Source organism: Psammomys obesus, unplaced genomic scaffold (genome assembly GCF_907164565.1).
Source record: "Psammomys obesus unplaced genomic scaffold, mPsaObe1.curated_primary_1811, whole genome shotgun sequence".
NCBI classification, from domain to species: domain Eukaryota; kingdom Metazoa; phylum Chordata; class Mammalia; order Rodentia; family Muridae; genus Psammomys; species Psammomys obesus.
Window position 1 is genome coordinate 1,680,454 of NW_026596095.1, and position 23,579 is coordinate 1,704,032.

Below are 23,579 nucleotides of genomic sequence, written 5' to 3' on the forward strand. Positions count from 1 at the left end.
GCCCTTGAGGCCAGCTCTCCCAGCTATAGCTGAGGTGGGGGTAGATTATCACCCCTGCATGCACCACACCACCTCATGGCTGATGGGTGGCAGGGTCAGCTCTTGCATGTTAATACCTTTGGGGGCAGCTCCAATGTGCTGCCTGGGCCAGGTGTAGGGCCTGCTCTCCCAAGTGCAGATTAAAGATGAGAGATGGGACTAGCTCTCCATAACACTGCAGCCAGTGAGGGGCAGGGTCAATTCTGCAGAAACCCTGAACATACAGGGGGACCCCAGCAGGCTTCCTCAACCAGGAACATCCCCATGTGCTCTAGTGGTAATATGAGCCATGATTATTAACACTACCAACCCCTACTGCTACATAGCCATGGACCCAGACATGGCCCTCAGAGGCAGCTCATAGCAGAGCTGACCACATACAACAAGCTAATTCACTCCACCTTGAAGTCTCTAATTCCATCTCTCTAGTACCATCTCATCCATGCTCAAGGAGCTCCACTTCTCTTTCTCGCTCATCTAACCAACCCATGCCTCCAAACTGTGGTAGCTCATGCTGCAGGCTTCCCATGTGGCTGATGGTTCCCTGGATGGAGTAATTCTCCTCTGCTGTGTAGCATGATTGCAAAAGTGTGTCTAAGGGCTTCCTGTGACATGAGCTGAATCTGTAAGTGGCATGGTCATCCAAAGGTCTTATCTGTCTTCTCCCTCCAGCATTGTACTCTATGGCAGTAGGCAGGGCTCCGTGTGTCTATGGACCTGCCCTTCCAGGTGGGTGTCTTTCTCTGTTTTCACCATATGGCCCGGTGGAATGCAGATCTCTGTCTCTCTTCCTCATCTCCTGCTGTGCTGCCTGAGTTTGAGGTGATTTTTATGTATCCTACACATAAGCAGCTTTAGCCACCAAGCTAGGCACAAAGCTAGGACCAACAAAGGACTGCCACTTACTCTGTACCTGACTGATATACAAGCAACACCACCAACAAGGTGTCTCTTTGCCCACTGCCAGGGGTTGTGATGACCATTCTTGGTTGTAAACTTGATGACATCTGGAATTAAGTAAAACTCAAGAGTCTGGGCATACCTATGTGGAATTTTTTTAAATTAAAATTATTTGAAGCGGGAAGACCCATCTTTAATCTGGATATTTTGAGATGTTGAGATTCACACAATCTGGTGACAAACAAAAGCATCATGAAATTTTCAGTCAAAAAAAAATGGAACTGGAAAAGATCATCTTGAGTAACCCAGAGCCAGAAAAACACCCATGTAATATAGTCACTTATACATGGGTATTAGCCATATAGTATGAGATAACCATTCTTCAACAAGCATATAGACCTAAAGAAGCCAGTCAACAAGGAGGACTCTAGAGAGGATGCTTAACTGTCATTCAGAATGGTAAAGAGGATAGATACTGAAAGTGGAAGAGAGGGAGAAGTACAGGAGCCTACCAGACATCCTCTGAAAGGCTCCACCCAAATGGAGATCAAAGCAGATACAGAGACTCGCAGGCAAATTTTAGGCACAAAACAGGGAGTCTTATGGAAGACAAAGAAGAGAGAAGGACCTGGGGTGGGTGGGGGATATTAGAGTTCCACTGGGAGATCAATAAAGCCAAAAATCTCGGCCCAGGGAGGCCTGCAGACTGTTACACCAGCCAAGAACTACCCACAGAGAGGACCTGGGGCCTCTGCTCAGATGTAGCCCATAGGCAGCTCATTCGCCATATGGGTGTCCAAGTAAGGGGAAAATGTCTCTAACATGAACTCGGTTGTCTGTTTTTGATCACTTCCGCCTGATGGTGTGACCTTACCTGGCCACAGAGGAAGAGGATCAAGGCAGTGCTAAGGAGACTTGATAGGCTAGGGTCAGATGGCAATGGTGGAAGACTTCCCCTTTCAGTGGGCTAGGGGATGGGTGTAGGAGGAGAGATAGGGGGAAGGAAGAACCAGGAGAAGATGAGGGAGGGAACTACAATCAGGTTATAAATTGAATAAATTGCAAAAAAATTAAAATTAGAAAAATTAAAATTTTTATACAAAAAGAAACATGATTTAAAATGAATTAAATCTGGTTTTACGTTGAGGTCTTTAATCCACTTGGACTTTAACTTTGTGCAGGGGGATAAATATGGTTCTATTTGTATTTTTCTACATGTAGACATCCAGTTAGAAAAGCACCGTTTTTTGAAGATGCTGTCTTTGTTTCCATTGTATGGTTTTGGCTTCTTTGTCAAAAATTAACTTTCCATAGGTATGAGGGTTTATTTCTGGGTCTTCCATTCAATTCCATTGATCCACCAGTCTGTTTCTATGCTAATACCACTTTTATTACTCTTGCTTTATAGTACAGCTTGAGATCTGGGATGGAGATGCCTACAAAAACTCTTTTATTGTACAGTATTGTTTTAGTAATGCTGGGGTTTTTGGTTTGTTTTTTTTTTTTTCATATGAAATTCAGAATTGTTCTTTCGAGGTCTGTAAAAAAATGTGTTGGTGGAAATTGCATTGACTCTATAGATTGCTTTTGGTAGGATAGCTATTTTTACTATGTTAATCCCACTGAAGGAGAACAACAGAACTAAATAAGCTGGGCCCTGCGGGGGCCTGCAGAGACCAATACCCAATACTCCAATCAAAGACCATACATGGAGAGGACCTAGACTCCCTGTTCAGAAGAAGCCCATAGGCTACTCAGTCTCCAAGTGGGTTCATTAGTAAGGAGGGCAGGGGTCTGACATGAACTCAATGGCTGGCCCTTTGATCACCTCTCCATTAGGTGTACAGCCATGCCAGGCCAAAGAGGAAGATGATGCAGCCAACCTTAAGGAGACCTGATATGCTAGGGTCAGATAGAAGAAGAGAAAGACCTCCCCTAGGAGGGAAAGGGCATAGGGAGAGAAGAGATAGGGTAGGTGGGACTGGGAGCAGACAAGGCAGGGGGCTACAGCAGGGATACAAAGTGAATGAGTTATAATTAATTGATTGATTGATTGATTGATTGATTGATTAAATTTTAAAAATGAATTAAATTTGAAATTTAAAAATAGGATATTTTCAAAATATGCTCAACTATACAAGGACACTTGCTCAGCCATGTTCGCAGCAGCTCTATTTGTAAAAGCAAGAATCTGGAAACAACCTAGATGTCTCTAGATGGAGACATGGATCCAGACATGGATCTAGATGGAGGAATGGATACAGAAATTGTGGTACATTTACACAATGGAAAACTACTCAGCAATTACAAACAAGGAAATCATGAAATTTGCAGATATAAATGGTGGGAACTAGAAAAGATCATCTTTTGTGAGGTAACCCAGAAGCAGAAAGACACACATGGTATATACTCACTTATAAGTGGATATTAGACATATAATATAGGATAAACATACTAAATATTTGTAGACCTAAAGAAGCTAAGAAGAAGGAGAGCCCTGGGTAATATGATCAATCCTCATTCAGGAGGACAAATGAGATAGACATCGCAAGCAGAAGACAGGGAACAGGACAGGACCCTACCACAGAGGGCCTCTGAAATACTACTGACCAAGGTATTGAAGAGGCTGAGACTCAGAGCCAAGCTTTGGGCAGAGTGCATGGAATTTTATGAAAGAAAGGGGAGATAGAAAGACCTAGAGGAATAAAAGACCAACAAAGCAAAAAAAAAAAAAAAAAACTGGGCCCTTGGGCCCCTGCAGACCCTGATACCCCAACCAAGGATCATACATGGAGAGGACCTAAAACCTCTGCTCAGATGTAGCCCATAGACTCAGTCTCCAAGTGGGTTCTCTAGTAAGTGGAGCAGGGGCTGTTTCTGGTATGAACTCAGAGGCAGGCTCTCTGTTCACCTTCCCCTGAGGGGTGCAACCTTGCTAGATCACAGAGGAAGACAATGCAGTCAGTCCTGATTAGACCTGATAGGCTAGGCTCAGATAGAAAGGGAGGAGGACCTCCCCTATAAGTGGATTAGGGGACCAGCATAGGAGGAGAAGAGAGAGGGGGCCACAGCCAGGATAGAAAGTGAATACATTGTAATAAATAATAAAAAATAATTTTTAAATAGTATATTTTCATATATTCATAAAAACTTCCGTATTTGATCAAAGAGCAGGCAATGGACTTCATGCCAGAGGTAGCCCCTGCCTCCCTTACTCAGTGACCCACATGGATTATCGGGATATACAATGAATAAACTGTATAAATAAATAAACTAATTCACTAATTAATTTCAAAATCCCTTCTTTTTAATGTGAAAAAAAATATTACTTGTACCTACTCTCTCCAACTCCTTTTGATTTCTAAATATTTCTCACTTTTCCTGGCAATATCAACCTACTGCCACTCAAACATATGGATAGTAGCAGTCTCTCTATAGTCCCTGTTGAGTCTGTCACTATGTAATACTGAACACAGCAGAACCCAATGACTGAAAATATCAGGAATATTTTTATTTTACACTGAAGTTTTCAGTGTCTGTTCTAGCAACGAATCATACATTGGACATGCAGAATGCAAATGAATAAATATTTAGAGTACAAACTTATCATTCATAGTGTGAGACAAATTGCCAAAAATAATTTTAACAAGTGAGATACACTTGGAAATTCCCACAGGTAAAAGAACTAAATATTCTTTGAGAACATGTGTTATTTGAAGGTTATCAGATGTTATTTCTGTAGCTATATCCTGACACAAGAAAATTAAAATTATAGACAAGTAGAATTATATAACATATGGAATATTCCAATCTGAGGTAAAAACAGTATACTCAGTTCATCTTGATTTTGCTTCATTATTTATTATTTGAATATTATTTAATATGTTAGAACCATCAGGCATAAAATCGGGTCTTAATCAGTATATATGCCAATAGTGGAGTGATAGTAGATTTTTCCCCTAACCCAAATATCTTTTATTTTTTTTCATTTACAGATTTTTTATTTTATTTTTTAATATTAGTTACAGTTTATTAACTTTGTTTCCCAGCTGTGTCCCACTTCCTCATTCCCTCCCAATCGCATCCTCTCTCCCTCATCTCCTCCCTGCCCCTCTCCAAGTCCACCAATAGAGGAGGACCTCCTCCCCTTTCATCTGACCCTGATTTATCAGCTATCTTCAGGACTGGCCAAATATCTTTTAAATCATATATACCCACAAAAAAATTACTTTCTTGTTCCCTATTAGTGAAATTGCATAAGAGAAAAGCAGTACAGGTGAGAAATCAACCTTCCCCATTCACTCTTCAAGTGTTGGATGGGTGGCCTCCTGTTGCCAAGCACTGAGGATATTAGGGATATAATGATGAACAAGGCAGACAGATTGCCATTCTAGAAGTTTCTTTTAGATGAAAGAGAATAGATAGATAGATAGATAGATAGATAGATAGATAGATAGATAGATAGATATCGGTAAATATAGTTATAACTATAAAATATTGATAAAATAATTCAGCTAGTATGATTACTGAAAGGAAAGTAATAAAATAATATTGAGTTCAACATTGGGGACTTTCATACTTGATGGAAGGGAACACCTCTCTGAGAAAAATTACCTTGATGCTGACTTAAAGGATGAAAGGCAACAGTCCTTTCCAGACCAAAGAAAGAACAATCAAGGCAGACTAAGGTATAGAAATGAAGCAAGCTTTAAATAAATGGTAAGAAGTAAAACAAGTGCTTCAGAGACGCAGTAAGTGTGAGGAGCTAAAAATGTCAGGTAGAAAAGGATATACTCAAAGTCAGAAAGAAGAGAGCAAAATTTTTCTGTGAGATTAAAGAATCTCTCTGTTACATTTGAGATTACATTGCTTTTGAATTGTATTAAATGGATTAAAATACAGAGACAACTGGGAAAAGCTAGAAACTTCCACATTAGTATATTTCATTTCACCCCAATCAGAAAAAGCCTATCATAAAGAAAACAAATTACAAGTTGGTGAGGTTGAGAAAAAACACTTAATGACTTTGGGGGAGAACTTAAAATTACTAAAAATTACTGAGGAGGTTTTTCCAAAATAAAGCTTCTGTGTGACCTGGTTATACTAATCATAATATACTGTCAAAGGACTCTATATTCTTCTGCAGAGATATTCATCACCTATGTTCAGTATTGTTCTGTTCATAATAGCTAATAAATAGAATCAACTTAGATGTACATCAACTGAGGAATGGATGATGAAACTGTAATAAATACAAACCATTGAATTCTGTTCAGTTACATTGAAAAATTAGGAAATTTTCAATAAGATTATATGAACTAGAAAATATTATAGTGAAACAACCTTTGCACAGGAAGACAAATGTTGCATATGATCTCTCATAGAAGGATCATGGCTTCAATGTTTCAGAATTGTTCTATCACATGGAGTCCCTAGTTCTAGCCAGGGAGCTAGAAAAGGAACATTACATAGCACCAGATATGAGGACGTACAATAGTAGAGGAAACAAGAAAAGATATGATATGAATATAGAACAGGGGACAGAATGATATGAACAGAAAACTTTAAAAATGATGGTGGTTAAGAAGTGGGGGAGATGAAGACTTATAAGGAGGTTTACCAAAATTAAAATGTAACTAGGAATGATGCTATTATAGGCCTTTAATCCCAGTAATCTCAGCATTTAGGAAGCAAAGGCAGAAGGATCCCTGTGAGTTCAAGCCCAGCCTGGTCTACATGATGAGTTATAGAGCAGCCAGGGTTACCTAGAGAGATAACTTTGCCCCCCCCATGATATAAATAATAAATAAATAAATACATAAATAAATACATAAATAAATAAATAAGAAAAATAAGAATGCTTGAAAAATTTATTTGAAAGCCTTCTATTTCACCAACAAGTTGTAAAATGTAATTACAAAGTCATAATTTTATGAAGTGATATATTCTTCATTTCTTAATAATGCTAAACCCCAAAGCCACAGAGTGTTAAACAAAATCTCAATACCAGATGACTGGCTGAATCTTGAGGAGTTATTGGGCAGTGATGGTTCAGAGGCCTCCAAAGCAATATAGGTTATTGGAGATATTCTTGGTTGCCCACTAGAACTAAAAACTACCTTTTTATTACTTAGTTTAGAGACAGGACATAGAAAAATATCAGGAAATACCATGGAAAAGATGGTGGAAAGAATGTAAAATCAGAAAATGGAAAGGACTGCTATGAGATATTGTTATCTTTGGTACATGAAATGACTATTGCATCCATGGATTCATACAGCAGTGATTAACTACACAAGCTCTGCCTGAAATTTGGCACATAAAGGACAATGCAGCCACTTTTGACGAGAACTGATAGACTAAGATCAGAAAGGAGAGGAGACCCTCCCCTATCAGTGGACTTGGGGAGGGGCATGCATGCAGAAACGGGAGGGAGGGTGAGGTCAGGAGGGGAGGAGGGAGGGGCTTATGGGGGGATACAAAATGAATAAAGTGCAATTAATAAAAAATTTTAAAAAAAGTTAAAAAAAAAAGATTACACCATGGAATGAAGAAGATGTCAGAAGGCCCTATCCCCTCCCAAGGAGCTAAAAGCAATTAACAGCAGCTAGGGTGGGAAAAATTATATTCTTCAGTGCTTTATCCACTGGTAAGATATCTTTGTTTATGCAGGCAACCATACTTAAGGATAGTGGGTCACAAAAAAAAAAAAAGAAAGACATGAAAATGGAGTAAAGGGGGATTTGTTGGGAAAAGAAAGGATCTGGGGGAAAATGGGAGGAAATAATAGAAAATAAGGAGTGAATATGATCAAAGTAATGAGAAATTAGAGTACTTTGAAATAAATGACACACATAATAAAAATACATTTGTCAGGATGTCTTCATAAATCTGAGAATTCTCTTGGACAAATAATGTAAAGATAATTTTCTGAAACATATATAAAATTCTAGATATAAATTGTCTTATAATTATATATAATTTAAATGAATTTTTTTCTTTTTCAGGATTATTGCTGAAAGATTCATTAAATGTGAATGAAGTATAAAAAGTAAATTATGCAAAAAAAACACAAATGATTGATGCTCTCAATATGTATTTATTTTAGACTTTATATTTTTGAGCTAACGTGGATTGCAATAAATGGGTCTTCAGCAGAATTACTAATTGAAAAGTGAGCATTGCCATCACTGCCAACATAGATTTTTATTCCGGTACAATTGCCATCAACTTTGTCTCCTGAAATGACATCACAGTATGTGCCAGCAGGAAGACCAGTCTGTAAGGTTACTGACAAAGCCCTGAAAAAAAGTAAAAAGTTAATTCTAAAGTCAAATTATACATAAAAACACAAAAAAGCGAGCCATCTTCTAAATAAATAGTTGGCTAAGCTTTGTTGTATAATTAAAAATCATAATTTACTGGCCAAATACAAAATAAGTTAAATATGTATGTATCAAAAGAGTACATGGTAAGTTTAAAATTTGATCCCCAGATGGTGGCACAGTTTGGATGATGTGGACTTGAAGGCATTCTGGCACTGCAGACATCTTTGAGAGTAAAAAAGATTTGTACCTTTCCTAGTCAGCTTTTTTCTGTATTGTGTTTGTGTTTCAAAATGTAAGTCATCATCTTACTGTTCCTGCACTCATATCTTGCTTTCATGGAGTCTACCTCTCTGGAACTGTAAGCCCAAATATATTCTTTTTCTATAAATTGCCATGGTAATGTTCCTTAATCATAGCATCAAAAAAAAAAAAAAAGAAAGAAAGAAAGAAAGAAACTAATGCAATCATCTAAATAAGCAAAAGATAAGTTTCAACTGAGATTTTCAGTTACTTTCAAAGAGATTCCGGTCTCATCGGAACTGGCTGCATTGTCTTCTTCTATGTCTTCTTCTAAGGCTGCTCCCCTCTCAAGGAAAAGAACCAGCCAATGAGTTCATGTCAGAGACAGCCCCTGTAATCCTTGCTAGGGAACCCACTTGGAGACTGAGCTGCCATGGACTACATTTGTGCAGTGATTCTAGGCTATCTCCTTGCATGGTCATTGGAAAGACACACATGGTATATACTCACTTATAAGTAGATATTGGACATATAAAATAGGATAATCATACTAAAATCTGTACACCTAAAGAAGCTAAGCAATATGGAGGACACTGGGTAAGATAATCAATCCTCATTCAGAAAGGCAAATGGGATAGATATCCACTGGAATAGGGTGAAAACAGGGAACAGGAAAGGAACCTAGCACTGAAGGCCTTTGATACTCTACCCAGCATGGTATCAAAGCAGATGCTGAGGCTCATAGCCAAACTTTGAGCAGAGTTCAGGGAATCTTATGAAAGAAGGGGGAGATAGAAAGACCTGGAAGGGACAGGAGCTCCACAAGGAGAGCTACAGAACGAAAAAATCTGGGCCCAGGGGTCTTTCCTGAGACTGATACTCCAATCAAGGACCATGCATGGAGATAACACTAATGCTTTCTTAAATGCATTAATGAAAAGAGTTTCAGCTACAAATGAGCAAGAAACAAAAAAGGGCTCTAAGAGTATAACAGTATACAATCCTACTGTAAGTGATATCCACTTACCAGTCATCATTGTTAAAGACAATGAATCCTCTGTTTCCTCTGCCAAAAGCTACTTGGTTGCTGCCATTATCCCACCAGTTTGAGAAAGGCTGACCATTGACTACGTTTCTGAAGGCAACCATGTTCCTGAAAGCACAATGTCATGTAAAATGCTGGTACCCTTAAATGTTACCAATTTAAAATAAAAGGTTAAATAACTTTCTTATTAGACAAAATTTGCAGAGGAAAGTCCCACCTTATTTGCCGCCATCGATGTTCACAGACCCAGTCGTTGCCACAAGTAGTGTCTGGATTTATGGTCACTTCTTTTGTTGCTCCATTGTTATTTGGTGGTCCAACCCAATCATTAATATCCTTAATTAAGGAGGAAATCACAGGTTTTTAACATGCACGTTCCATTTCAATTGAACTCAAAGAGTTCTGCTACTTGAGTCTCTATAATGGCTAGTTAGTATTTAATTCATACAGACCATTACTGAATGTTTACTCTTTGATTGTATATACCATAGTTCTCTAGAGTCATACTGCAGAGAATTACATTTTTATTTACTCAGTGACTTTCCATTCAACAGCTTCTTCATATCTCTCTTACCTCTTTTAGGTCACCAGAATAGTAAGAACTTTAGGATCAGAAAGAGTAGAATTAAAGCACATGCTCCCGTGCACAAGCAGGTAGAAGGCACCCAGACGCCTGCACACTACATGGCCTGCTCATAGCAGAAGCCACTATGATGTGCAAGTATGTGGTGGAGAAAAGGGAACAAAGGAGATGCAGAATGGTTTGAGCACTAAGAAGAGAGATGGAACTGGAGACATGAGGGTGGAGATCAAGAGCCTGATGTGAATAGCTTGCCCTGCCACTTGAGGCCCTGGTAACATTTCAGTCCATGTTGCTGCTGAGGGCCGTGTCTGGGTCCATGGCCATTCAACAGCAGAGGTCTGCTTCAATGCCCATGGTTCATATTACCGCCTAAGGCTATGCAGACATGCCTGGTCTGGGTTGCCACTTGGGATCATGTGGATGTCCAGAGCTGGCCTCTCCCCTCACTGGCTGTAGCACTTGGGAGAGCAGACCCTGTACGAGGCCTGGATAGCACAGTAGATCTAGAGCTGTTCCTGGGGTTGGGGGCACAGGTGGGCTTGTCCTGAAGGCATGATCATGACAGAGATAGTTCTGTCCCTCATCTTCTGCCCTATAATACTGTGGGTGAGAGACACTGCCCAGCCAACTTGAGGGCATTGGAGTAGGAAGGCTAGCTCTGCTCAGTAGTGACTGAGCTAGCATTGAAGAGCTTGGTAGTGTGAGGGCAGGAGAGTTGGTGGGTTGACCACCTCAAACACCTCCCAGCCCAGATCCAGGGCTATGAGTGGGCTCATCCCAACATCTACCTCATCTGTGAACCCCATCTATGCAGCACATGAAGGGGCTGTTCCTGCAGATTGAAAGCTGCAGGATATCCAAGACACAGGGCAACAACCAGATATCCCAAAGGAGTCCCAGTGAGAATTGGTTCAGTATTGATAGTGAACCAGACCAATCACTCATTTCAATGGACATTTGCAAGTAAAGATGTGTGTACAAAACAGTGTACTATAGGAAACACTGTCACCCACATCATGATAAAATTTTGTTTGTTTTGTCTTGTTTATTTTTTATTGTATTTTTATTAATTTTCTTTTGTAGGGAGGTGGAAAGGGAGGACAGATATGAAGGGACATGGAGGTAACTGGATTTGGGGTGCATGATGTGAAATTCACAAAGAATAAATAAAAAGTTTTTTAAAAAAGAACAGGTTCCAGTATCAATAGCGCTTAAAAACTGATTAAATATACCTAAGTTCTCTACGGCTGAGTTTTATTATTTATAAAATAGAAATATTGTTTGTTTGATATAAAAATGTCAATGTCTGTGCAATTCCTAACAAATATAATTAATATTCAAGATAATATAGGTTGGTTTCATACCACCTTTTAAATATAATAAATATATTCTTATAGTTTGTAATAAATTTTCCAAAATTTTAGTATGCATTTCACGATTGTCAGACCATTTAAGCATCTTTCTGAAACAAACATTCTGTCCATTTTTTATGGACAGCAGCAAAATCTTTTCCCTAAAACCCAGAGCTGGCCAATTTGATGGTTGAGGAATGTGCTGTCTCCACCTGCTCTGCACTTGTGTTACAAGTAAGACACCAAGTCTGCTCAGGAGCGCAATATGCCAGAGACCTGAACTCCTTTTTCCCCTGCAAGACCTTTACTATCCAAATCATCTCCACAGACCCTTGGTTGTTCTTTAAAATTGTTTGGATTAATGTATTGCAAAACATTTTTGTAATGTTTACTATTCTTAAATAAGTCATTGAACCCATGTGTTTATCTTAACATAATTTCTTTCATGCATTCTCATTTTTTAAGTTAACCTCAGTTAAACTGATGGTTTCTTTTCTCTCCACAGAAAAATCTAAAAGTATTTATCAAATATTTATCTTGGTCAAATATTAAACACAGACTGTTTAGCTCCTTTATAAATGTTACCATGTATAATACCCACATCAAACTGACAAAGTAAGTACTATTAGATGCCTATGATTTACTTTGTGTAGCTTGTTCTCTAATTTTCAAGTTATTTTTATAGTGATAAAGCTATAGAGATGATTCTATACTATAATTTTATTATAGTAAATAAATATTTGATTGCATTTATTTTGTGTAAAAATTTAATGTTAAATTAAATCAGAACTGCTTCCTTTTACTTAGAAAAATATAATCAAACTTACTTTTCCATTCTCAAAATATCTTGGCCAATGGTAACTTGACATTACTCGTGTGAATCCGTAAGGATGAGCCAACATAAATCCAACAGCCATTTTATACAGTCTGAAAATTACAAAATAATATTACAATATAAAATACAAATTTTACCATCACTAAAGGGCATATAACAAAACAGTAGAGAATGGGTTTACCTACCTAGCATCCCAGAATGTCAGGATAGATGCTCCTCCAGCCCCATGCCCTCGCTGATTATCATGATTGTCCACAAACACAAGGGCTCTGTCAGAAGGCATGAAACCCCAACCTTCTCCCCAGTTCCTAGATTTTTTAAAAATATGCATATATTATTTCTCAATGATACATTTAGAGTATTTAAAATCTGTATCTCCTACTATAATCCATTTCTATTTAATGATTCTCTAACTAAATGAGTATTCCACAGGAAAATTTTCTTCTTGGTGACTCTAAATATGGTAAGTATATTTGCAATTTGTTCCCATTGCTCATATATGATTGTAATGTAGATGGACTTAAGAAGGGTAAATATTGACTATTTATATACATTATGTACAACAAACAACAAATAAAATGAGGATTGAGTATTGCACTTTGTATTATGAACAGTTTGACATTTAAAAAATAATTTTTATTTATTAAAAAAATAAATAAATAAAATAAAATTAATATATTGCAATGTATATGTGCACCAGCAGAATTGCATTATGGTTTCATTTGTGGATGGTGGCATTTATAACGTAATATCTTGACTTTAACAGTTTATAATTACCAAAATCTAGTGGACTGATATCACAGACAGAAAAAAATTCTAGGTGATGTTTTCTGTTACTAGAATGTCTCCTTGTTATTGACATTTAAAATGAAATTATTAATTCAGGATGATTTTTTTATAGTTTAGAGAACCTTCTTGATAGCTAACTTCTTGAGAAATACTTAATAAATTAGAATGTTCTAATATGATCATGCATTAGGTTATGACAACAAATTTTGACAGACAAAATGACAAAGTATGCCATATTTACTTTAAGTAGGCCATCTTCTCTCCATTCCATCTGCGCAGAACAGTGCCCAATTTTGCTCCGTATTTGAATTCTGTCACACGGCCATTTCCAAAATACTCACTACTTGACACCGCTTCACCACCCAGATCAATTACCTAGTAAAAGACATAGGAAGAACCTGTCATTTGAATGAAATGATATAAAAATATTTAATGTAAAAACATCCTGTAAATTCTTATACTGTTGATATTCAAACTGATTTTCTTTATTTCTTTATAAAGTATATGCAACAGTTTTGAAAGAAACTTAATGACAATGCCACTTCTTGTTTAATAAAAAAAATGGTGGCATGTTTCAATTTTACACATAATTGAAAACTCAGAAGTTCATACTAACATAGTACTTGTTGTCAGATAGACAATTTCAACACTTAATTTTTTTTCTCCAAAGAAAACAAATACAAAGATGCTCCTGACCAGTTTCTCTTTTCCCTACAGGCCTTCTGTCCTCTCTCCCCCAGTCTCCTTGGGTCTGATATCCACCCTCATAAGTCAGAGTAGGCTACAGAGAGGATATTAGAGGGACTCAAGCAGAGACTCCTAGTAGCAGAGGCGACAGAGACTGCAGAGGAAACCCTTTAACTAGACAAATCTCCTAGTAGAGTAAGGGGAACACCTAACCACCCTCAAAAACTTAGACCCAAAATTTACTCTGCCTACAAGATGTGCAAAGATAAAGATGGAGCAGAGATTGAGGAATTCCAGGCAATGCCTGGCCCAACCTAAGACCACTACCGCCTGTCAGAGAGTGCTAACCCCTGACACTATGAATGATATTCAGCTACACGAGCAGACAGGAGCTTGACAGAGTTGTCTTCTGAGAGGCTCTACCCCACAGCACCTCAAATCAGACGCTGAGACTCAGAGCCAAACATTGGGCTATACATAGAGAGACTTATGGAAAAGAGGGAGGAAAGACAAAAGGATTTGGAGGTGACAAGAGCTCCACAAGAAGACCAACAGAGACAACTAACCGGAGCCCAGAGGGGTTTGCTGAAACTGAAGAATCTGCCAAGGACCATGCATTGAGTAGACCTAGGCCCGGTACAAAGATGTAGCCAATGAGCAGCTCAGGCTTCATATGGGTCGCCTAGTAAGGGAAGCAGGGCCTGCATCTGACATGGACTCTTTTGCCAGCCTTTTTATAACTTCCCTGTCTGGGACTGCCTTACCAAACCATAGAGGAAGAGGACACACTCAGTCCTGATGACCTGATGAGCTGAGGTGGATGGGAAGGGTGGTCCCCTTTATCAAGGAATAGAAGAGGGGGAATAAGGACAGGATGAGGTAAACTGGGAGGTGAGGAGGGATGGGGCCACAACTAAGATGTAAAGTGATTTAAAAAAATAAAAAAAGAAAACAAATACAAAACATGATTAACCCTCTTTACATTAAAAATGTCCACAGAAATATTAATTAATTTATCTAAAATTTACATACTTCATAATACTTTAGACAAGATTTAAACTTAGAAAAAGTGGCTTGAGTCAACATCTAAGATGTTCTGTATTGCTTAGTGGTCTCTGAGTATACACTAAATGGCATAATAACATCATAGGCAAAATAGATTCTCTACACTCCCGTAGAACCTTTTCTGGTAAAGATTAAGTCTGTTATATCCAATAAAAGAGAGTTAAAGAAACTACAAGGCTAAGACATTAACCTGTTGAAATTATATTTAATAAAATCTTCCACCAACCTCCCAGTTAACAAAACGATATGATACTTTACAAAATTGATGTGATACTTTACCTCTTGATAAATGAAAGGTCTGCTTCCTTGAGAGAACCATTTTGTATTTAGATTATGCAGTTTATCCAAAACTGCCTTTATGTCTCCAGGCCACATGTGTTTAGAAGCATCAAGTCTGAACCCTGCTACACCAATGTCAATGAGATGGTTCATATAGTCAGCTATCTTGGTACGGACATAATCTTTCTCAAGTGCAAGATCCAGAAGGCCAGTCAGACGGCAATCTCTCACCTTTGATACAAACAAACAAACAAACAAACAAAACAAAACCGTTATTGATTAATATATGTCATCAATCACCCAAGCATTCCTTTGACTATTCATTTATTCATTGATTGGCTTCATACAAAGCTTCCTTTTCACTGGACACTCAGAACACTCACTTTCCTCAGAACTTTTCACTAGGAAGACTGAATGAGGAGAAAATAAAGTAGATAAGATCATTAGTTAATTGAGAAAACATTTTTTCTTTTTTTTTTCTCTTCTTTCCTTTTTTCTTTCTCCTATCTGATACAGGAATAAAACCCAGGACTTCTAATATTTTTCTCTTTGTCCCTGGGCTATCATATGACTGGGCAAAGGGTTTTGAATATTTATTTGAGTTTCTAACTGTTAGTAATATGTTTCCTATGGAATCTAAACCACATGTCAAGTGGTACTCCAAAGCTTCCATGTGCACAAATGAGGTCTAGATTTTTCTCTTTTAGTTCTGATCATTTTTCCTCACCTGAGCAGCATCATTGTAGTTTTCAATGCCTCCACTTGCACTTCTACATTTTCCATCATTAAAGTCCCAACCAGAGTACGGAACACCAGGAAACATCCTGTTTTGTGGATTGAAATAACTGCCACATGTACTGCTTGTTCCTGCTGCAGCCCCTTCTCCACACATGTGGTTAATGACAGCATCCACATAAATACGGACCTGAGGAGAAAAGTCTGTATTTCAACTCACAGACCTAAAATTTAATTAGTTAAACTCCACAGCATACTAAAAAACATACATACATATATAGTTATTTTATAGTTTTATTTTATACAAGACAAATGTCACGTGTGAAAGGAAATGTGAAATGAAGATCAACAATAGTCCTCATATTTGGTTAAGAATTTACAGAACTGACAAGTGGAAAACCAGAAACCATCATCACTAAAATAAAAAATAAAGTACTGTTTTTTTAAAAAACTTGAATTAGGTTTTTAAAAAGCAGGTATTATTGATTTCAAAAGAATGTAATTGAAGTTTTATTCTCGGGAGAAAAAAAGGTAGATACTGGTCTTTATTAAAATGAGAAATAACTACTTACCGTGACAAAGAGTGGAGAAAAAGTACAGGAATTGTGGGTAAACCAAGAAATCACACAAAATATCAGTCAATATTGCATCTAAAATTTCAAATTTTTAAGCACAGAAGGGTTATAAAATGAGTGTGGTTATGAGAATGAAAAGTCAAAGTTTTGCTTTGTAACTACTTTTCTTTTTTTCCGTTTTTCATAATTTTTAATTAAATTTTTATTTTTAACATTAATTACATTTTATTCTCTTTGTATCCCAGATGTAACCCCCTCCTTCGGTCCCTCCCAGTTCCGCCCTCCCTCTAGCTAGGGTCAGATGGAAGGGGAGGAGAACCTCCTCTATCAGCCGGAGAGGGGCGGGTTTTTCAAGCTTTTTAATTTAATTTTTAATATTTGTGTTAATTCATCTTCAAAGGAGATTTCCAGAGGGGGCAGACAGCAGGGGCAGTGCACTGCAAGAAGCCCTTGCTGGAGGGCCAAGGCTTTGAATATTAATTCTAGCACCTCTTAATGTAGGAGCCTAAGGTAAAGTCTCTGAATACTTCAGAATTTATGTGTATATTATAAAGATAATAGACTGTAATGATCTGACCTTTTTTTCAGCCCTAAGATCGTGATCTGCATATCTATCCATTTTCTGTTGAGGGGCTGTGCTGTAGACAGGACTGCTAAGTCATCAGTCACAGAAACTTCACAGATGGTTCTGTGGTTACACTAAGACAGTACTTTTCTTTAAATGGTTCGTATGAAAGAATTTTTCAAAGTTGACTATAAAGGAGTAGGTATGAGTTAGAGCACAATGTAAAGAAATAAATTTAAAATTATGAAGCATTTTGGGCAAGAAGAGTAAGAAACAAAAGGCAGAAGATAGTTTTGCATATTATGACTTCAAAGGAAATATGACTTTACTTACACCAACATTGTTGCACCTATTCACCATGTCCTTGAATTCATCTTCATTTCCAGACCTTGAGCATATTTTGTAGCTAATTGGTTGGTATCTTTCCCACCATGGTCTTGATGGATTGTTGACTACAAGATTTTCATTGGGTGGAGAGACCTACAAGTAAAATAGTTAAGATTATCAGATCGTGGCTTACTATTTCTTAAATAAATCCTATAGAAAACTGTCGAAGAGTCCGCAGTTCCTAATCTGTATACATGCAGTCCCATTGCTTTATTGACAGAAATCATTGACAGAACAATAGAACGGGACTCTTGGTGTCCTAAAATAAAATATGAAGTTGCCATCTCCGCCAATTTTTTTCCCTCCTTGGGAAAGTTATGTGTGAAATGAAATATTGCCTCAAAATAATTATAAGATATTATAAAGAAATCTTATAGAAGCCCAGTAGACTCTCCATTTCAAATAACAAGCCTTACCTGCACCCCTCCAAATCCTTTGGGAGCTAAGTATCGCTCACATTCCTTGGCAATATCAACCCAGCGCCACTCAAACAGGTGGACAATAGCAGTCCGCCCGTACTGAGTATGTGGGTCATACTGAGCCCAGCACAGCCCCATGAGGGAAAGCAGCAGGAAGAACTTCATTTTGGTATGATGTGTTCAGTGTTCTTTCTAATAACTATTTTATTCCTGCAAAAAAAAAAAAAAAGGCATAATGAAATAAACGTTAACATCAACCAATATTCTAGTACTATATATCTATTAGCTGTAAAGGATTAAGAATAACAATATCAACAAGTGAATAACATTCAAAAACTCTCTTGGGAAAACTATCTAAATGCCCTTGGAGTTCTTAAAAGATCTTAATGGTTTTTCTCACTGAAGAAATGGTAACCTTTTGCAGACATGTGGAAATATAGGTGTGTAGTTGTGTATCCATGTACATGTATGTTCGAGTGTGTTTTATATGTGTTTTGTGCATTATTTAACTTATATTACACATTATTTATTACATCATCCTCTCAGAATTACAATTGGATCCTTATGTAGTTTTAAGTATCTATCTAAAATTATTTGTTATATTTCCATTCCAAATATAAACAGGATAATCAATCAGTCTCTATTTTCTTCTTCTAGTAAATTTTGTGGCTCTTCCTTTTATTTTTACAAACAAAAAAAAATATTTAAAATACTTAAGTATTAACAATGAGGACAAAAGTGTCAGGAAGATTGAAGTTTTTATGAAAAGTAGGAAGGTACAATGAGATTACGTAAGAAAGTCAAACAGACTTACATACATTTGTTTCTAGAAAATAAAGATCTACTAAAGCTATAAAAGGAGAAGCATATGATAAAAATTTAATTGAAGATCAATCCTGCCAATGAGAAGAATCTAGATTATAGATATGTAAAAATGGGCATGGCAAATCATTTGGAAGGCTTTAATAATTGTTTATGAAAGAGATAAGTGACTTGACGTGTAAACAGAACTCTTTTTTTTTTTTATTTTTCTTTTTAGTTACATTTTGTTAACTCTGTGTCCCAGCTGTATCCCGCTCCCTCATTCCCTCCCCAACCCCACACTCCCTCCCTGGTCTCCTCCCTGCCCCTTTCCAAGTCCACTGATAGGGGAGGACCTCCTCCCCTTTCATCTGACCCTGTTTTATCAGGTATCTTCAGGGCTGGCTGCAAAGTCCTCCTCTGTGACCTAACAGACTGCTCCTCCCCTGGGGGGGGGGGGTCAAACAGCCTGCCCTTGAGATCCTGTTAGAAATAGTCCGTAAACAGAACTCTTTATTGTTAGAAAAACAATAAGTGTGTGGATTAACTAGAGCCCAGTAACAAGGATGGTACATATTCAACTGAAAGAACATTTTCTTAGCCTATACTCATATTTCCATGTATTATTAGTAACATTTTAATGTGGGACAGCACTTTAGATTATATTAGAATTTTGCATGATTTTTATGTAAATATATAATATAAACATATTTAGATTTACACAATCACCTTTACGAAACAAACTTATTAAAGATGTATTTCATTTGTAATATTCCTAGACCTAGCAAATGAAAAGTCTCTTATGCACTCAGTAAATAGCTATAACATACATATTCTAGGTTCCTAGTATTGTGAAAGATATGGACATGAATTACATCCTTATTTTTAGTAAATTAACACAATACCAGAAAACATATATTATATGCAATTCACATTATATTGCAACACACATGCTCACACACACAAACACACACATGACCAGAAAAACTAAATCAAATAGACTTATGTAATGACTGAGAGTGGCAGAATTTGATAATGTCTAACTAAAAATCAGTGTTTTCTTTATTTCACCAAAACCGCTGAAGTTCTACTTTATAATATAATAGCCATTAGTAAGAATTATTTGTTGAATCACATCAAATGAATAGAAATTCAAAACAATTCCACTAAAATTGGGGGGACGGTTGTCCCCCCTCTTCATGACTATTCAATATAGCACTTGAAATTTTAGTTAAAGCAATAAAAAAAAACTAAGGATATCAAAAAAATAAAAATCATAACAGAAGATATCAAAATATCATTGTCTGAACATCATATGATAGTATACATAAGTAGCCAAAAAATACAGTAAAGAACTCCAATAGCCTATAAACACTTTATGCAAAGTGGCTGGACACAAGATTAACTCAAAAAACAAACAAACAAAAAAACCAGTAGTCTTCTGATATACAAATGTACTGAGAAAGAAATCAGGGAAACATCACCTTTCTCAATAGCCTCAAATAATATAAAATATCTTGGGGTAACTGCAGACAAACAACTGAAAGGCTTTACATGACAAAAACTTCAAGTCTTTGGAGAAAGAAATTGAAGTATCAGAAGATGGAAAGATCTCCTATTGATTAGTAAGAGTAATTTAGTAAAAATAGGAATGTTGGCAAAGACAATCTACAGATTCAGTGCAGTATCTATTGAAATTCCAGAACAATTATTTACAGACATTGAAAGGATAATTCTCACCTTCCTGTAGTAAAACTAAAACCCAGGATAGCTAAAACAATCCTAAACAACAACAACAAAAAAAAACATTTCCTAATTTCAGGCTGTACTAAAGAACTATAGTAATACTAATTTTTTAAAAAACACTGCATTGGCATGAAAACAGTTGATCAATAGAATCAAATTGAAATCCCAGATGTAAATCCATACCCATATGAAACATTACTTTTGATAAGGAAATCAGAAATACACAATGGAAAAATTACAGCATTTTCAACAACTGGTGATAGGCAAACTGGATTTGACTAGCCTGTATAAGAAAAAGATGATCCTCAATGAGGTATCCCAGAAGCAGAAAGACACACAGGGTATATACTCACTCATAAGTGGATATTAGACATATAATATAGGATAAACATACTAAAATCTGTACACCTAAGGAAGCTAATCAAGAAGAAGGACTCTGGCTAAGATGCTCAATCAGAAAGGCAAATCGGATGGACATCAGAGGAGGGAGAAAACAGGGAACAGGACAGGAGCCTTCCACATAGGGCCTCTGAAAGGCTCTACCCTTCAGGATATCGAGGCAGATGCTGAGACTAATAGCCAAACTTTGGGCAGAGTGCAGGGAACTTTATGAAAGAAGTGGGAGATAGTAAGACCTGGAGAGAACAGGAGCTCCACAAAGACAGCAACAGGTTCAAAAAGTCTGGGCACAGGGGTCTTTTCTGAAACTGATACTCCAGCCAAGGACCACTCATGGGGATGGCCTGGAACCCCTGCACGGAAGTAGCCTATGGCAGTTCAGTGTCCAAGTGGCCTCCATAGTAATGAGGACAGGGACCGTCTCTGACATGAACTGATTGCCTTGCTCTTCGATCACCTCAGGGAGCAGCCTTACCAGGCCACAGAAGAAGACAATTCAGCCACTTCTGATGAGACCTGATAGACTAAGATCAGAGGGAAGGGGGGAGGATCTCCCTTATCAGTGGACTGGGAGAGGGACATGGGAGGAGAAGAGGGACGGTGGGATTGGGAGGGGAGGAAGGAGGGAGGTACAGGGGGGATACAAAGTAAATAAACTGTAATTAATAAAATTAATTTTTAAAAAAATAAATAAAAAATTTAAAAGGAGAAGAAATTTCTTTTGACGTTTAATAACAGAATCTGGAATAAAAGGAGCAACTAAAATTAAAAAAAAAAAACAGAACACAAGTAGATCATATTTATCATCTTGCATAAAACTCAAGTCCCAATAGTTTAAAGACCTCAACATAAAATCACATAAACTCAACCCTATTGTGAAGAAAGCGGGAATGCATTGGCACAGAAGACAGCTTTTTGAATAGAACATTGTTAATGCAGGAACTTATGTAAACAATTAATAAATGAGACCTCATAAAACTGAAAACGTTCTTTAAGGCAAAGGACACAGTCAATGAAACAAATTGGTAGCCTAGAGGACAGAAAAAGATTTTTACCAACTTCATATCTGATAGCCAAATTATATAAAGAATAAAAAAAATAATCCAATTTTTAAAATGGAACACAGGTCTAAACAGAAAAATTCTCAATAGATAAATTTCAAATAGTTAAGAAACACTTAAAAAAGATGTTCAACACCCTTAGCCATCAGCAACATGCAAGTCAAAAATACTTGAGAATCCATCTTACATCTGTCAGAATGACTAAGATTAATAACACAAGTGACAGCTCATACTGGCAAGGATGTGGATCAAGGAGAACACTTTTCAGTTGCTGGCAGAAATGAGAACTTGTAGAGCCACTATGAAAATCAATACGGTGGTTCCTCAGAATGTTGGGAATTGATCTACTTCAAGTCGCAGCTACACCACGCTTGGGCATATAGCCAAAGTATGCTCCGTTCTGCCACATGAACACTTCATTGTTCACACCCTGTTCTTTGTAGCTTTAGCTATTACTGCCAGAAACCGAAAGCAACCTAGATGCTTCTTACCCGAAAAATGGATAAAGACAATGTGGTACATTTACAAAATGGAATAGTTCTCAGGTGTCAACAAAAAAAAAAAAAAAAAAAAAAAATGATAACCTGAAGTTTGAAGGCAAATAGATGGACCTAGAAAAACATCATCCTGAGTTAGGTAACCCAGACTCAGAAAGATAAATGTGGTCTGGATTAACTAAAAGAAAAATAAAATTAAAAAAAATTATTAGCCATTAAGTAAACGATAACCAAGCTAACCCAGAGAGGTTAGGTAAAAATGGATGGGTCTATGGGAAATGCAGGAATCTCCCTGGAAGTTAGAAGTAGATTTTAATGGACAGATTGGGAGGCGGGTAAGGACAATAGTTGGGGAACCATGTTGTGAGATGGGAGAAAACAGAGTAGAGAAAGAGAGAGTGGAGTAGAGGAGAGAGAAGGCTGGAATTGGGGATTTGGAGGATGACAAGAAACCTAGTGCAGAAGAAATTTCCTGGAATATATGAAGGTGATCCTAATGAGGACCTCTAGTAATGGGGTATATGGAGCGAGCCATGTCTTATAACCTGGTGAATTGTTGATGAAGAAAGAGGTCCCATGGAAATCTTCAAACAACCCAGGTTATTACTCAAACAAAATTCTGTTTTCCACAGACTGACAGTGGGGCCCCATTACTGAGGACAACATACACAACTCATGGAATATGAAGAAGCTGAGCTAGTGTTTACATAGAGCCTTCACATTCTACATTCTACTCTCTTTGGCACAGGAAGGTACTCTAAAGGCTATTAAAAGAGAAACTTGAACAACAAACCAGGCACAAAACCTTTTTTTCTACAATTTGTCCTGCCTGCAAAGTGTACTGGGGCAATGGTACCACAGAATTTACTGGAGTAGCCAATCAATGTCCAATTTGATCTAAGGGACACTTCATAAGAAGGATCCCACACCCAACACAATTTGGATAATCAAGGACCAGGGCATAGGTATACCAGAAATCTATGGGAAAAACCAAACACTATTCGTCTAAAAATAAATCAATAAGATCATTCCTAATGACATTATACAATACTCATTGGTCACTGTCTTATCCAGTTGTCATCAGAGAGGCTTCCTCCAGCAGCAGATGGAAACAGATGCAGAAACCCATAGTCAGAAATTATGTATAGAGAGAGTGGGAGCTACTCATCAAATCTCTCCCCTCAGAGCTCAGAGAATCCCACAGAGAAGGAAGCAAAAAGACTGGAAAAGCAAGAGGTGATGGAGGACAGTA

At 37.3% G+C, this 23,579-nt stretch overlaps 1 protein-coding gene and 1 non-coding gene across 5 annotated transcripts in view; both read right to left on the reverse strand.

Annotated features, from left to right (window-relative positions):
* Positions 1–23,579, reverse strand: part of LOC129691911 (alpha-amylase 1) — a 46,011-nt gene that overhangs the window by 18,289 nt on the left and 4,143 nt on the right. For 3 of the 4 annotated variants that reach the window (XM_055628092.1, XM_055628093.1, XM_055628094.1), the window contains exons 2-11: positions 17,821–18,033; positions 17,351–17,497; positions 15,870–16,067; positions 15,143–15,373; positions 13,353–13,486; positions 12,508–12,630; positions 12,315–12,414; positions 9,770–9,888; positions 9,535–9,660; positions 8,019–8,240 (exon numbers count right to left, since the gene is read on the reverse strand). In XM_055628092.1, the coding sequence (XP_055484067.1) occupies positions 8,051–8,240; positions 9,535–9,660; positions 9,770–9,888; positions 12,315–12,414; positions 12,508–12,630; positions 13,353–13,486; positions 15,143–15,373; positions 15,870–16,067; positions 17,351–17,497; positions 17,821–17,988 (1,536 nt within the window). In that variant the 5' untranslated portion in view covers positions 17,989–18,033 and the 3' untranslated portion in view covers positions 8,019–8,050. Of the gene's footprint in view, positions 1–8,018; positions 8,241–9,534; positions 9,661–9,769; positions 9,889–12,314; positions 12,415–12,507; positions 12,631–13,352; positions 13,487–15,142; positions 15,374–15,869; positions 16,068–17,350; positions 17,498–17,820; positions 18,034–23,579 lie in introns of those variants that run through there. The other variant, XM_055628095.1, reaches the window with a different exon arrangement.
* LOC129692098 (small nucleolar RNA SNORA48) lies at positions 869–1,011 on the reverse strand. The gene has a single exon (XR_008722626.1). It is a non-coding gene; the product is annotated as a small nucleolar RNA SNORA48 (small nucleolar RNA).